This window comes from Silene latifolia, chromosome 5 (assembly GCF_048544455.1).
Source record: "Silene latifolia isolate original U9 population chromosome 5, ASM4854445v1, whole genome shotgun sequence".
In the NCBI taxonomy this organism is placed as follows: domain Eukaryota; kingdom Viridiplantae; phylum Streptophyta; class Magnoliopsida; order Caryophyllales; family Caryophyllaceae; genus Silene; species Silene latifolia.
This window is the reverse complement of record NC_133530.1, coordinates 4,713,941-4,728,086: the sequence shown is the minus strand read 5'-3', so window position 1 is coordinate 4,728,086 and position 14,146 is coordinate 4,713,941. Positions and strand designations below refer to the sequence as shown.

The window sequence follows — 14,146 nt, the reverse complement described above, 5'->3', positions numbered from 1 at the left end:
CAAATCTAAAACTAAACTAATATCAATCCGTTGATCTCCCCGGCAACGGCGCCATTTTGATAGGCGGGTAGAGGTCGTCGTACCCGATCAAACAATTTAACTCAACTAGTAAGGGTAGTCGAGGTCGAACCACACGGAGATCAAGTTTGAGTATTAGTTTTGTCTTAGACTATAAGTTAGCTACGTGAATCATGAAATTGATTAATATTAAACTAATTAACTAAATTAAACTAATTAAGACTACTAAACTAAATAACAAGTAATGAAATAAATATTTAAGCAATAAGGAAAGCCTAGGGTCCGATTTATCCACTAACATGCTCATCTACCATCATAAATCCCGTTAATTAATCGTTAGGGTAATAGTTAAGGGGAAAACGCCTCTAATTCGCCTATTAACTCCCTCCCGGGCTCATAATAGGACACTAGTAGTATCGACTCAACTCCCTCCCGGGCTCATGACTCGATTACCCCAACTCAAATATTGGTCAAGGTCATTAAGACTACGATAGATTCCCGATCATCCCACTCCTTTTCCCAAGGGTCGATTTCAAACCGAAAATTAAAGGCACCCTTCTCAAGTTCTCCCTCCCTGGTTCAACTCAAGTTGGCGACTAGTCTAAGTGAGGTGGTCCGACTTCTAACCTAGTCAACTCTCGTCGACGGTCAAGGGTCAAAAGTCAACAACAATCCCAATTATTACTTATAAACTTTTAAATTGGCACCGTAAGTTTTCGTATTTTATATCATTGTATGAGAAAAAAATTGATCTCAAAACAAATTAATAGAAGATGTCATGAGATATTTATGTTGATGAAAATGTTTTTTAGCTCTTAAAATTAATGAATTTCATTTTATAATTTTTATTAAATTATTATAATGATTTCCTTTTTTTTGTTCAATAATAGTAGTTTATAATTTAGTTTCATACATAAGTATGTGTCAAGTCAAACAGTGGCAGTCTGGCGGATCTTGAACATTTTTTCTAGGTGAGTCAATTTAAATGTGAAAAAATTACAAATTGCCATTTTCGAAAATAAAAATGTCACCTTTGCGATTTTATCTAGCATTTGCTCACTCCATTTCAATTTATACGTTGTTCAAAATTATGATTGCATATCTAGAAAAAAAAGTAAGGAATTATATTAATAAAATGGATCCAAAGAAGAGAAATAATATGAACAAAAAGACTTTTATGACTTGAGAAAAAAGCTCTAATTCGCGAAGTCTGATAGTATTTCTCGGTCATATTTATTTTCCGCCTTAAATTAAAGACGAAAAACCATACTCAATACATAAATTGAATGATTCCCACTGCCGTTTGCCAGGGTTTGTAGACGAGTTCATCAAGCCGAGATCGATTTGGAGTACGATATCAACGTCTCTGAAATCGATTTACTCTGCAATACTTGATGCATTCCTTTCTGTTAAAGGGACATCAACACTTCCCTGAAAGTAGTACAAATACGATTAAGAAAACTAAAAAAAATCATTGTTTCACCTTTATAAATTTAAGCTTTCTAGAAATTCAAACAGAGTAAATGTATTTTAATAACATAATTCTTACCTCTTCGAGCAACCGGATTTGATCTTGATTTTCTTCTCTATTTGCAGTAGGAATTAACTTGGCAATTACACTATGTAAAATGGTCCGATTTGCGGCAATTCCAATGACAGAACACATGACGAAGACAAGTATGGCTGCCCATAAGGAACGGTGTGCTATTACAATGTAGACGCCGGTCATAAACGCTAACAAGGTAGCATATAAAGACTGCATTAGTATGTACACACTACGATCAACCAATAATCTAGCCATGTCGGGTTCAGAAACCATAGACCAAACCAAGCAAAACAGGACCAACATGGAAGTACACATTGCATATACATCCGCCAAGAAAAATACTAAGAAACCTGCTCTTTTGCAAGAATTGCTTCTCCGAGTTATCTTGTCAAGTCCACCAGGAAGAGTGAATCCTGCTGCGAATGTTATTGTTGCTAAAAGTGCAGCAACAACAGAGAGCGTGTTTCGTATTTGATCTAAATTAGTTCTCGGTTGAATATATGATGTTTTGAGATATGGATTCACTTTTATTTGCTTGCACATTTTCTCCTGCAATTCGTTTCAAGAGCGTTAAAACCCGCCTACAACATGTTTAATGGGGCCTTTTTTTTTTACTCGAGAAATCACAGAAATTAAGTTGTTTAAACATACCCAGTCGTCATTTTCCTTGCAAAGCCTGGCGAGTAAGTCCATACTAGTCCCGCCATAATGGTCCGGAATGATGCGCTCGACCTCATCATCAAGTAGTAGTACCTTTGCAAGAAGCATATCCTTTCTCTCCAGGGCACGGTGCAAAGGAGTAGCACCTTCATGATCAGTTGTGTTCTTAAGCTCTGCTATCGATGGAATTTTGAGGAAGTTAACGTAATATTTATACGTGGGTAGTTTGATGTGGTGAAGAGGGGTGTCATTTTCTTTGCGACAAGCCCGTTGTAGGTCCCGACAGTGGTCGATGAAGGCAAGAACAAAGATAGGTCTCTTCTCGTTTACAAGCTTCAATCCAATCAAATTCTTCTTTTTGTATAAGAGAAGGGTTGTTCAAAGAAACTTACTAGCCAAAGTGCGTTTGCTTGTTTGGCATAGTCTAAGGCCGTCTTTCCCGAATCATCTCGCAAATTGATGATCCACCAAAGTATTTTTCTAGCAACCTTCGACCGCTTTCCTCTGCATTCATCATGAGTTTATTATCTTAATCCGAAGAATTTACTCAATCCACGAAAACAATCACCCAATTCTAAACGAAACATCAATAGTTCAATACCGATGAACCATTTTTATACACAACCTAATGTATTTATCTGCACTAAAAATTTTCGCTCTTTTAGGTTATTAGTTTTCATTTTAAAGTTATATAATTCGTACCTGGACATGAGGATAAACCATGAAGCACAGTAGCTCCATCATTGCGCCGAAGCATTTGGAAACGAGGCTCCTCAATTTTCATGATTGCATCCACAGCTTGAGCACAACCTGAAGTGGCAGCGAGAAAGAAGGGACTTTCACCACGGTTGTTGCGAATCTTACACAAAGTTGGATCAACTGAAAGGATCTCTAGTGCAAGTTGTTCATGTTTTGACGTTTTAATCAAGGCGATATGTAATGGCGTGTTTCCATGACGGTTCTGTAATCTCCAAGGAGGGCATTCTACAGCAACTAACTCTTGGATTTCATCCTCACCTGTACTCACTTGTTGCTGTTGATAACCACGTATAATGAGTTGTGCTAGTTCTGAATCCTTCTTCCTCGCAGCTATGTGCAATGGTGTGTTCTGCATCATATTTTCTTTAACGAAAACCAAACGTTTAAAGATTTTGGCTCTTGCTTCACCAACATTATTGCCGCCTTCTAAAACTAGCTTACATAGCCTTGCTTCCCCATCCTCTGCCCATTTATGAAGTATAGTGGATCCATCGTCATACATCTTGTCCAACCAATCGTGACATTTCTCGAACAGCAACCTCAATACAACATCTATCTTTCACATTCTTCATTTAGTTAGTGAAAGAATATTGTCAAGATATTGTATGATATAGTATAATTTCCATATCTTGTAATTGTGGTACATAATATTGCGTAGGATAATTCTTAGAGGTAGTTTTCCTAATATTGAAGATTCGAGATCATACGAACTATGTATATATGTAATCCCTAGCCTAACGTTGAATAATAAGCAATTACATTGCCTACTGCCTCCTCTGTTCTTCTAATTTTACATGGTATCAGAGCCCATGTCTAAAGACCTGGGTTTTATGGGCCAAAGTTTGCAGACGGACGAGCAAAGTTGCTCAGTTGAATTTGTCCGATCTGAGTTGATACTGGGCCAAGTTTACAACAAAGTTGCTCAGTTGAATTTGTCCAGACTGGTGTGAAAAGTGTGTCTCACATGTGAGGGGGAGTGTGAAGAAACCCAAAGTCCCACATTGATAAAAGAGGAGAAGAATTACCACTTTATAAGGCAAGGGGCTACTCCCTCTACTACCAATTGGTTTTAGAGTGGAACCCTCTTGGGCCTGCGTTGTGGACTCTTTCTCCTCCGTTTGGGTGCGGTCCAGAACCGTTGTTGGAATTTAACAGTTAGACAGGCATAGACATATTCAAAATTTGGCAACTTATCCTTACCTGATTGGCAGTTTGGCAGCATAATCCAGAATTCATTCAAAATTAAAAGTTGACATTATTTCAAGACTAAATTTTTCAAAAAAAGTTAGATCAGATTGGATTCGGATATAAGTGGATCAATAATGGTTTTGTTTCAAGTTTTTCAACAATGTACCTACAAGCAGTTGAGTATGAGGAAAGAGTAATGACCTGAGCAACGGGCGGCACAAGAAAAAGGCGTCAAGACATTATTCGTTGAGGCGAAAATAGAAGATGAAGATAAGGGAGACATCAAGATGGTCTCAGCAACAAGACTGCACCCAGTCTTGAGTGCATAGTATAGCGGAGTGTTACCGTGACTATCAACAATGGTGCAGCTCTCAAACTCAGTATCCATAGTCAGTATCTCCATCGCACATTTCTTATTCTTACATGCCAAAGCCAAGTGCAACGGCGTCCTCTTGTCTGCAGTCAACGCCAACCACGGCTTGACGAGACCATCTTCATCCTCGTACGACAATGAAAATGATGCATACATTTGTTTCATAAGCACGACTATGTCGTTGCTCTTGCGCTTACAAGCAGCAGCAGCAGCGTGGAGCGGGAACCAGCTCCCCAGCTCCGCTTGGAAAAGAAGCCGTTTTTGTATGTCTTTGGGTAGTAAAGTCATAGCTTCCCTGATAAACTCTACTTTGTCGTTCCATGTGGCTAAGTGGAAGATGTTCCCACAAATCGTGTCTTCGTCTTGGCCTTTCGGAGTTTGAGTGAGGAAGTACTCCAAAGGTTGTTTGGAAAATGCTTCTTTCAGGAATTCCACATCTCCGCTTATTGCTGCTTCCTTCAACGCCGGATCCATTTTGCAGTAACTGTTTGTTTTTTCAATTCTTTTGCTTAACTCTCCAAATAAAAGCTACACGTACCATTCATTTATGAATACTGTCAAGGTGAAAGCTTCACCTATGGCCTTAGACTACTTATCCACATATTCAATATAAGTCTTAACAACAGTAAAATAATATTATTTTATCCTAAAGACTCAACTTAGACGCTTTTATTTCTTCCACTTTATCCTTCATACTCATTAAAAATCTCAACAACAATAAATAGGATCCACTTTTACACACACAATACTATTTACAGGTCTTAAGGTTTTTCTACAGTAGAGTTGCCTTTATCTCTACTTTTAGTTGAGAATTTGCTTTTTACTGTCGCTGGTACGGTGGTACCCATCTTGGTACCCCATTAAGCTTAGCACAAATTCTCATTATAGACGGGCACTATCCGTCTATACCTATAGACGGATATCATTTCCCCTCACAAAATACCCATTTGCCATAAAGTGGAAAGCACATGGGGGTGCCCCACCTTGTCCCCTCTACCCATTTTATTAGAGGTCTTTACCCGTCTGTTCGCCCCACCCGTCTATACCAAGACCTATTGTAAACTTAGTCTTACTTAAGAAGAAAAACAACACTCTTTTTCCTTTTTTATGTTACGATAAACTGTCAAGGACAAAATTGTAATTCACGCGCTACTAATTTAAGTTTGTTTCTAACCCAAAAAAAAATAAATCAATCTTTTTTAAAAAAAATCTAACAAAAATATTTGTAGTCGTTATCCAAGTCTTTTTTTTGCCAAAAATTGGTTCACGGTAAGTTTCTCGGCCACTCAGCGACTTTGGTGTTTAGTCGTTGTTTGTCCTACGTGAACCTATTTTTTACTTCTAATTTGTTTCAGTCCCGTAGTAAGTATAAATCGTCTAAAAGTCACTACTTTTTGTTTCTTAATCGTAATAATAAAAACATTAGTTTGCGATTCGTTTATGTAGATCGTGTATGGATTAGATCAGTTCGAATGTATGACAAATTAAGCCAAATTTTACACAAATTCTAATAACACTGTAAAATGCACAGTGAAGTAAGTAGTTGGGGGGTGAGTAATGTATAAGACAAAGACCTCAACTATCATATTTTTGTCCATCAAGGACCTAAACTATATGAATTTTCCGTTAAGGACCTCAACACTTAACTCTGTTAACTTCCCGTTAAGTAATCATGACTTGGCAGAAAAATAAGATATTCACTAAAAAATAACAGTCTGGTTTTATTTGCTTGGATTTCAGAATCCTAATATCAATCAAATGTTTTTCTATTTACTACTCCCTCCATTTTTTTTATTTGTCGTTCTAGTAAATTTTAATTTTGCTTTTTTCTTTATATTTGACGTTCTAGCTTGCATCTGGGACTTGTTTAATTTTCCAAGGAATATTAGTGGGACTTCTATTCTCTCACCCAATAACAAGACTGCAAAAAAAGGAAAGTGGCATGCATCTCACTCTTCCCTATGACAAAAGTAATTATACCACACACAAAAACGAACACATCTTTACACCTTAACATAAAAGTGAACACACAAATTCTCATTGAAAACATGACATATCCGTCACAAGCCTACTCTAGTCAAGTTGAACTGGTTTATAATAGGAATATTTATAATAGTTGGGCCTCAACCATCACCTTAAGGTTTTGGTTGAGTTGGTTCATCTATCATGGTATCAGAGCCAGTGTGACCAAATGTCACGGGTCCAAATCCTGGCAACCTCAAAACTCCTCAAAAACTCGAAGTGGAAACCCAGCGCACGGTACGGGGGAGCCGGTGCGGCCTCAACCATCACCTTAAGGTTTTGGTTGAGTCGGTTCATCTATCAGTTTAATGGCTAATCCTTTATTGTCAAGTTGTCACATGTTAATTTCTACAGATTCAAGAGAAAGATGATTCAGACAATATCACTGGATGAGAAAAACAAGGCAAGTATTGTACGTTTTGATCCTTTACTTATTTTGGATGATGCGTTTAGAATAAAAACATTCTTAGCTTAACTTATTTTATTTATTATTCCATGCTTTATCTTGAAAAAAAAAAACAATTAAAAACTTAGTTGAAGGAAGAAGAAATAGTACTTGTTAATTACTCCCTCCATACCACACCAATGGTAATATTGAGACTTTTCACACTTGTCGAGACACGTTTTGCAACGTGAATATCTTCAGTTACACATTATTAAAAATTATAAAAATTTAATATTCTTATAGCATACATGACGATAAATCAAACAAGATCTCACATGACTATATTTTGTCTTATAGATTAAGAATAATATCGAAGATTCCCTACGACCATAAATAGTGCCAAGATTCTCAATGTTACCATTGGTGTGGTATGGAGGGAGTACTTCCTTTCCAATCACTCACAAACGATGGATAATAAGGACGTTTAAATTTTTTTTGGTTAAAAATTACAAATTGTGTCACTTCTGTTAGTAACACTTAATCGTATACGAATCCTTCATTAATAGGTCCTAAACTACTAGGGCCCTAGGGCTCAGGCGCAAAAAAACACCTCAAAGCAATAAGCGCGAAAATAAGTAGTCTTCTCAAATTGGAATATACTATGATTATTATAAAAAAATTATACTTCGTATTTATTTGCGTTTCTTTCAATAAATTAAAGAAATGTTATAAAAACTTCGCTACCCTATATATTAGATTAAATGGCCGCCCCTATAAATTATTACAGAGCCCGGATTCCAAACAGTTACGTACATAATTAAAGAATGAGGATGAATGAGTATAACAACTAACAAGTGTAGAAGATATTTTTTTTTATTACGACCGGGAATAAATAAAAGGAATGGGTTGAACTGTAGAAGAGTAGTACCATCTTAAAGTTGTTTCCTGACAAAATCAATAATACAGCGATGAATGAGGAGGTAGTAGTTGGCAAGCGGTAACTTAATGGAGAACGACGAAGCAAAGAGTTGACAAATAAATTCTTCAGAAATTATTGTTTAGGACGAGCATATTCGTCTTCTTAAATTGAAAGATGGCTAAATAAGATATAAAAAAATAAGTAGAATACCTTTATCATATCAAACTACACAAACTATTTATCTTATCTTTCTACATAAGATATTATATGATCTGTTTTAATTTTGAAATTAATATATTCGTTTTAAGAGAGACTTATCGAAACTTGTTATATACGTTTTTTTTTAAATGAAAAACAATTACGTATAAATGTTTTAATGAATGACGATGAATGAGAAATACCAAGCGGCAAGCGATGAATATATTTTTTTATTACGACCGGAAATAAATAAAAAAAGACGACTAGTAACATCTTGGCTGTTTCCTGACAAAAACAATAATGCAAGTAATTATATATTTTTATTAAAAATTAATAATAGACAACCAAATGAGGAGGAGTTGATCGATAGAGGCAAGTGGTGATAATACAGTATATATTAGTGTAGGACTTGCAGGAAAATGAAGCAAAGAGTTGACAAAAAATCAGACAAACAAACAAACAAACACCAGTTTCGAAAAAAAGGAGGAGTTGATCGATAGAGGCTTCGGGTGGAGATGTTTCAGGAAATGAAGGATGCAGCTTACGCTGGAAATGTGGAGTATCTTAAAAAAATAGTCGCCGAGAAACCGCCCGACTACCTCGTCACTTTACCCGATGGTGATCGAAACATCTTCCACTTTGCCGTGGTTGCCCAGAAAGTCGAGTTTTTGAGGGAAGCTATCAATATTCTGCCTCGAGATGTTGTCAAACAACTCCTGTTGCAGCCGAACCTAATTAGAGAGGAAAACATGCTCGGTTGTGCGGCTTTGTATATAGACTATGAGCTAATCAAGGTTGTTAGGGAATTGTACGAGTCAGTTTCGTGGTCATCGCAGGATGAGAAGCCGTGGTTGTGGTTGAATTCCAAGAAAATGACAGCATTGCACACGATCTTGAGAGAAGTCGTTAAGGAGATATTTAAGAAGCAGGAGAAATGTGCGATGGAGATACTGTTAATGGATCCTGAATTTGTCAACTGCACCGTGGTTGATAGCTATGGCCACACCCCGCTCTACTATGCTCTCAAGAATGGTTTCAATCGTGTTGCCGAGAAAATCTTGATGGCTCCTCTCCCTGCCAATTCTATTTATAGTGATGACTTGGAAAATTACCCCTCGCCATTCACTTTTGCTACCAATAATTGCTCAGGTGACTTCTCTTTCTTAATCGATTTGATAACTAAGTCTCTTTTAGAACGATAGTTTTCGAATTTGTTAGTCCTTAGCAATCTTTATTTTGCATCGTCTATCATACTTGATTCATTTTAAATTTAAGTCGATTATTGTCGTTTTAAACAAAAATTATTAAATTCTGATCTCCTCCATTTACTTAACAGTGAAAGTCAATGGCAGCACGTTCTAGGGTCATTAAATTTGAATCAAGGTCACACATACCTTTTCTCGTGATTTACCCGTGTACTCCATAAGTTGGTGTTCCCTCTATTATTTCACTAGGTTGAAAGCTGTACACATCAATTTAGGATGAGATTATCAGTCAGACTCCCTAAAATATTAAGACTCTGGCACATCAGTTTTTCATTAACTTTTATTATTTATTTATTATTCAGATTCACCTCAAACTTATCTCAAACTTTATACATTATCAATCAGACCCACCTCAGACTCTGCTTTTTCACTTTACTTGAGAATAGAGTTTAATAAAAAAAAGAACAAGAATAATATAACACTTGTCATTCTTTCATTGAATGTCTTCTTTAAATAGTGGGGTCAAGACTCATGTAGAGTCTTAAGTTGAGTCTTGGATTTCCAAGACTCAACTTAAAACTTTGTCAAGACTTTATTAAAAGTATGATAGATTATTGGTAGTCTTGAGTGAGTCTTGTCTTAATACTTACCAAAGTTTTATCTCAAAACTATCAATAATCTTACTTATAGAGCATTAATTATGAAAGAACTCAAAAGTCAAAATGAGTTTGTCCTTGGACACATAGTGCCATGTCACTCTAGAATAAACCCAACATTTTAAGAACTACTTCCAACAATCCACTATCTATTACTCCGTAAATTCTACTCCCACCTAGTCTCATTGTTGGTTCCATTTTTTTGGGAACCAAAATTAAGGAAATGAATTTGGACCACACAAAATACTTTATCCCACATAGAATTGAATTTGGACCATACAAAATTTACTAAAAAAAGAAAGAGAAATCAACACCCGACTAGCATTAAAAGGGAGTATGAACTACACAACCTTACCAATAAAAACAAAATGCCGTGAAATACACACACCTTTTTGGCAGTCAATATTCATGCTTGAACTACACAACCTTTATTTGTCCATATTTCAATTACACAAATTCTCATTATAGACGGACACTATCCGTCTATACGTATAGACGGATACCATTTTCCCTCACAAAATACCCATTTGTCATAAAGTGGGAAGCACATGGGGTGCCCCACCTTGTCCCCCCTACCCATTTTATTAGAGGTCTTTATCCGTCTATTCGCTTCACCCGTCTATACCAAGACCCATTGTTTCAATTAAGCTAAAAACTAGGGTTGAAAAAATTAAAGAAGATAAAAAACAAAGGAAAATGAGATGATGTCACCGGGGTGACACTTAAATTAAACACCACCGGGGATATTATAGTAAATTACCTAGTTCTTTTCATTTCCTTTTCCTTAAATTTAAATTTCAAACTAATTAGTAAAAAAAGGTAGTTTAGGCATTTAAAAACCCGTAATTAACTAGGGATTTTCTCGAGTCTTGCCACTTTTTGAGGAGGATTGTTGCAACAAATATGATAGTGTTGTTTGTATATACTCTATAAGGTGTCTTTTCTCTGCATTTGTTTATCAATTAAATGATGCAGATATGCGGTTAATTCAGGCCTTCATGAATCATGGAAGGTCGTAAGGCAGTGTGTATGAGTATTATAGTTCATCGAATGGAATCATGGGTAAGGAAATAGATCGAAACTCGAGCTTTTTTTTTTTATTCATGGCTGGGTAAGGTCGAAAGATTAAATTAAGAGAATCATTTGTTACATATCAAAATTCCGTAATTAATTTCGGCACCTTCTTCGCCAATGGATCATATTGTATTTTTTCTTTTGTGGTCGGGTTTGTAGATGAATAACGAACCCCGGTGGATAAAATTTACAATACAATGATGAAAAATCAAAAAATAATACTTTATTTTTTTATTTACAATACAATGATATACGGAGAATACTAAATTCAATTTAGTTAGAGTTCATTTTAATTCAATAGATATAAAATTACGTACCTACCCTTAAAGGTTTGGCGCAAAAACAAAAAATAATACTTTATTTTTTTATTTTTGCTTTTCTTTAATATTACGGTGACGCCGAGATTCTGTGCCACCGGGTGGCGCCCTATCGCCATCCAAAAATAAATAGCAGTTGTAGAAAATCAAGGGAAATATTTATTTATAGCCAATTAAAACCTCTATCCCCGAAGGAAAATCCAAATGTTGAAGATCCATGACAATTTACATATTGTTAGTCGTGTAAACTATATATTCTGGCGCCGACCATTATCCCCACCATTCATTTCGACCACCTCCCTCTCCAACGACCACCACAAACCTCCTTTAAACCCGTTCCCAAAAGGGTTCACCATTCCCTTTCTAGGGTGTCTAATGGTTCGGTTTCCAGCGGCGAAGCCGACGGAGTTACCCGAAAAGGGTTTAGGGTTCGATTATATGCACCGCAGCGTATAATCAAACCCTAAACCCTTTTCCTGTAAAATTGTCGGGCCCGATGTAATTAACTGGTGGTTCATTAGTAGCCAATCATTTTTAAAAATGTGGGATTCCTACATGTCCAAGTCTCTTAACATTTGTTATTATGTAATAACAGAGAATGTAGTGAGGTTGCTATTCAAAAAGTTTGGAAAATGGTTGGACAAGATTGATGAAAGAGGATTCACAATACTTCATATATGGGCCGAGCATGGGAAGGATGAGCCGTGTAAAATACTATTAGACGGAGATGATGATGTTGCTGACGCGAAGACCAAAATCTTTAAGGAAATGATTTTTTTGAAAGAAAACAAGATGGCCGACACTCCATTGCACCTGGCCGCGAGGAAGAAGGAATCAAAACTAGGGGAAATCTTGATACGCGGCTATCAGCAACAATTGAACTTAGTGAAGGAGATAAACCAAGACGATGTAGCTGCTGCAGAGTGCCCTCCTTGGAAAATAAAGAACATTCGCGGAAACACACCGTTACATTCTTCTTTGTATGCAAAACATGAAGAGCTTGCATTATATATCCTGTCAATCGATCCAACGTTGTGTCAAGTCTTTAACAATAAGAATGAAAGTCCCTTCTTTCTTTCTGTCATGTTTGGATGTCCAAGAGTTTTGGATGAGATCTTGAAAATTGATGAGCCTCGGTTCAAGATGCTTCGTCGCAATGACGGAACCACTGTACTTCATTATTTATCTGCTCTCCCAGGTACGTTTGTCTACTTTTACACATTAGCTTGTATAAAAATCGCTGGGATATTCTTTCGTGTATCCCTGAACATTTTCATTTTCTAAGGTGTACCCCTCGTTTTATCACCAAAAAACTTTGACCGATAATGAATCTCTGTTACGAGTTTAGAAAACATTAATTTTTTTTTCCAAACTAATTATCTCGTCAAAGCCTTGAATTTGAAAAAAAAAAACCACCGCTTTTTAAACTCGTAGCCGGTAGTTATGGTTGCTCAAACCTTTTCTAACGAATAAATTTTGACCGACTATAATTTTCGACTACGAGTTGAGACGTCGATGAATTTTTTTTTCAAACTGAATACCTCTTAAAGACGGTCAATTTGAAAAAAAAATTATCGTATTCTGAAGTTATAGCCAAGAGTTATTGACGGTCAAAGTTTTTTTGCAAGAAAAGAGGGGTATAAAAAAAAATTGAGGGATACACGAGAGAATATCGTAAAATAGTTCATTTGCCTGGCCAGCTGGCCTTCTTGCTTTGTTTGGAAAAAGAACTGATATAAGTTTATCATGAGCGCAGAGAAAACATGTCCGATGTTGCTTAACAAATATTGGTGGATCCTCAACTTGAAAGATAATGAAGAAAAGACGGCCCTTGACTATGCCAAACGAAATAACGTTCCTTGGCTAATTAATATGTTGAGCGACCCTTCTCTTATAGAAAAAGAAGACTTTGATTGGATTAATGCATGTAAAAGAGAGGAAATCGATGCTGTTCTTACCTTTGTTGATCACTGTCAAAACCTACAAATTCTATGTCGCGATGCAAGTGATACCCCGTTACACCACATTAAGCTGCCTACTATCAATGCTTACCGTTCTTTTCTTGAAAATTCGTCGATAGCAGAGCTTAAGAACAACATTGATATTGACGGTGCAACACCATTACACCGTGCACTACAGAGAAAGGATATGAATTTCGCTAAGGCACTTTTACTTGACGATGAAGTCCAGCGGACAATCAAAGACAATAATGGCAAAACTCCCATGAATTTACTCGCCACGCTTTGCAAGGAAAATGAAGATTGGGTAAGTTTCCTTTAAATGCTACGATTTAAAACTTGTTCAAAAACCTTAAAACTGCGCCATGGGCTATTATCGGATTATATATCATAAATATAAAATATTATTGAAAGGAAAATGACGATGTTTGATACAACTTGTAGGCTAAAATGTGCAAGCTAATTAATGTGGATCCAAACCTGAATACGAAATTTCTTCAACAAGGGACTAATTTGGACCGGATGATGAAAACACCCTTTCAGTTGTTGCTGCACTTTTAGCAACAATTACATTCGCGGCAGGATTCACTCTTCCTGGTGGCATCAACAGTGATACCGGGGAAGCAGTTCTCGCAAAGAAAGTATCTTTCTTAGTATTTTTACTGGCTGATGTATATGCAATGTGTACTTCCATATTAGTCCTCTTTTGCTTAATATGGTCTATGGTTATGGATTCTAATAATCCCAACGTGGCTCGAGTATTGATCGATCGTAGTATGTACATACTAATGCAGTCGTTATATGCCACCTTGTTAGCTTTTATGACTGGCATCTACACGGTAATACAACACAGTTCCTTATGGGCAGC

At 36.5% G+C, this 14,146-nt stretch overlaps 2 protein-coding genes and 1 pseudogene across 2 annotated transcripts; 1 reads left to right on the top strand and 2 right to left on the bottom strand.

Annotated features, from left to right (window-relative positions):
* Nucleotides 1-1,178: 1,178 nt before the first annotated feature.
* Nucleotides 1,179-2,904, bottom strand: LOC141655820 (uncharacterized; annotated as a pseudogene).
* LOC141654707 (uncharacterized) lies at nucleotides 2,901-5,059 on the bottom strand. Its single transcript, XM_074461828.1, has 2 exons — nucleotides 4,373-5,059; nucleotides 2,901-3,535 (listed from the first exon to the last, which is right to left on the bottom strand). Exons 1-2 carry the CDS (start codon nucleotides 5,016-5,018, stop codon nucleotides 2,901-2,903), a joined length of 1,281 nt encoding a protein of 426 aa, XP_074317929.1. The 5' UTR covers nucleotides 5,019-5,059.
* A 3,234-nt stretch (nucleotides 5,060-8,293) lies between these two features.
* On the top strand, nucleotides 8,294-14,146 carry LOC141656485 (uncharacterized). The gene is made up of 4 exons (XM_074463394.1): nucleotides 8,294-9,217; nucleotides 11,916-12,518; nucleotides 13,077-13,585; nucleotides 13,723-14,146. Exons 1-4 carry the CDS (start codon nucleotides 8,584-8,586, stop codon nucleotides 13,837-13,839), a joined length of 1,863 nt encoding a protein of 620 aa, XP_074319495.1. The 5' UTR covers nucleotides 8,294-8,583; the 3' UTR covers nucleotides 13,840-14,146.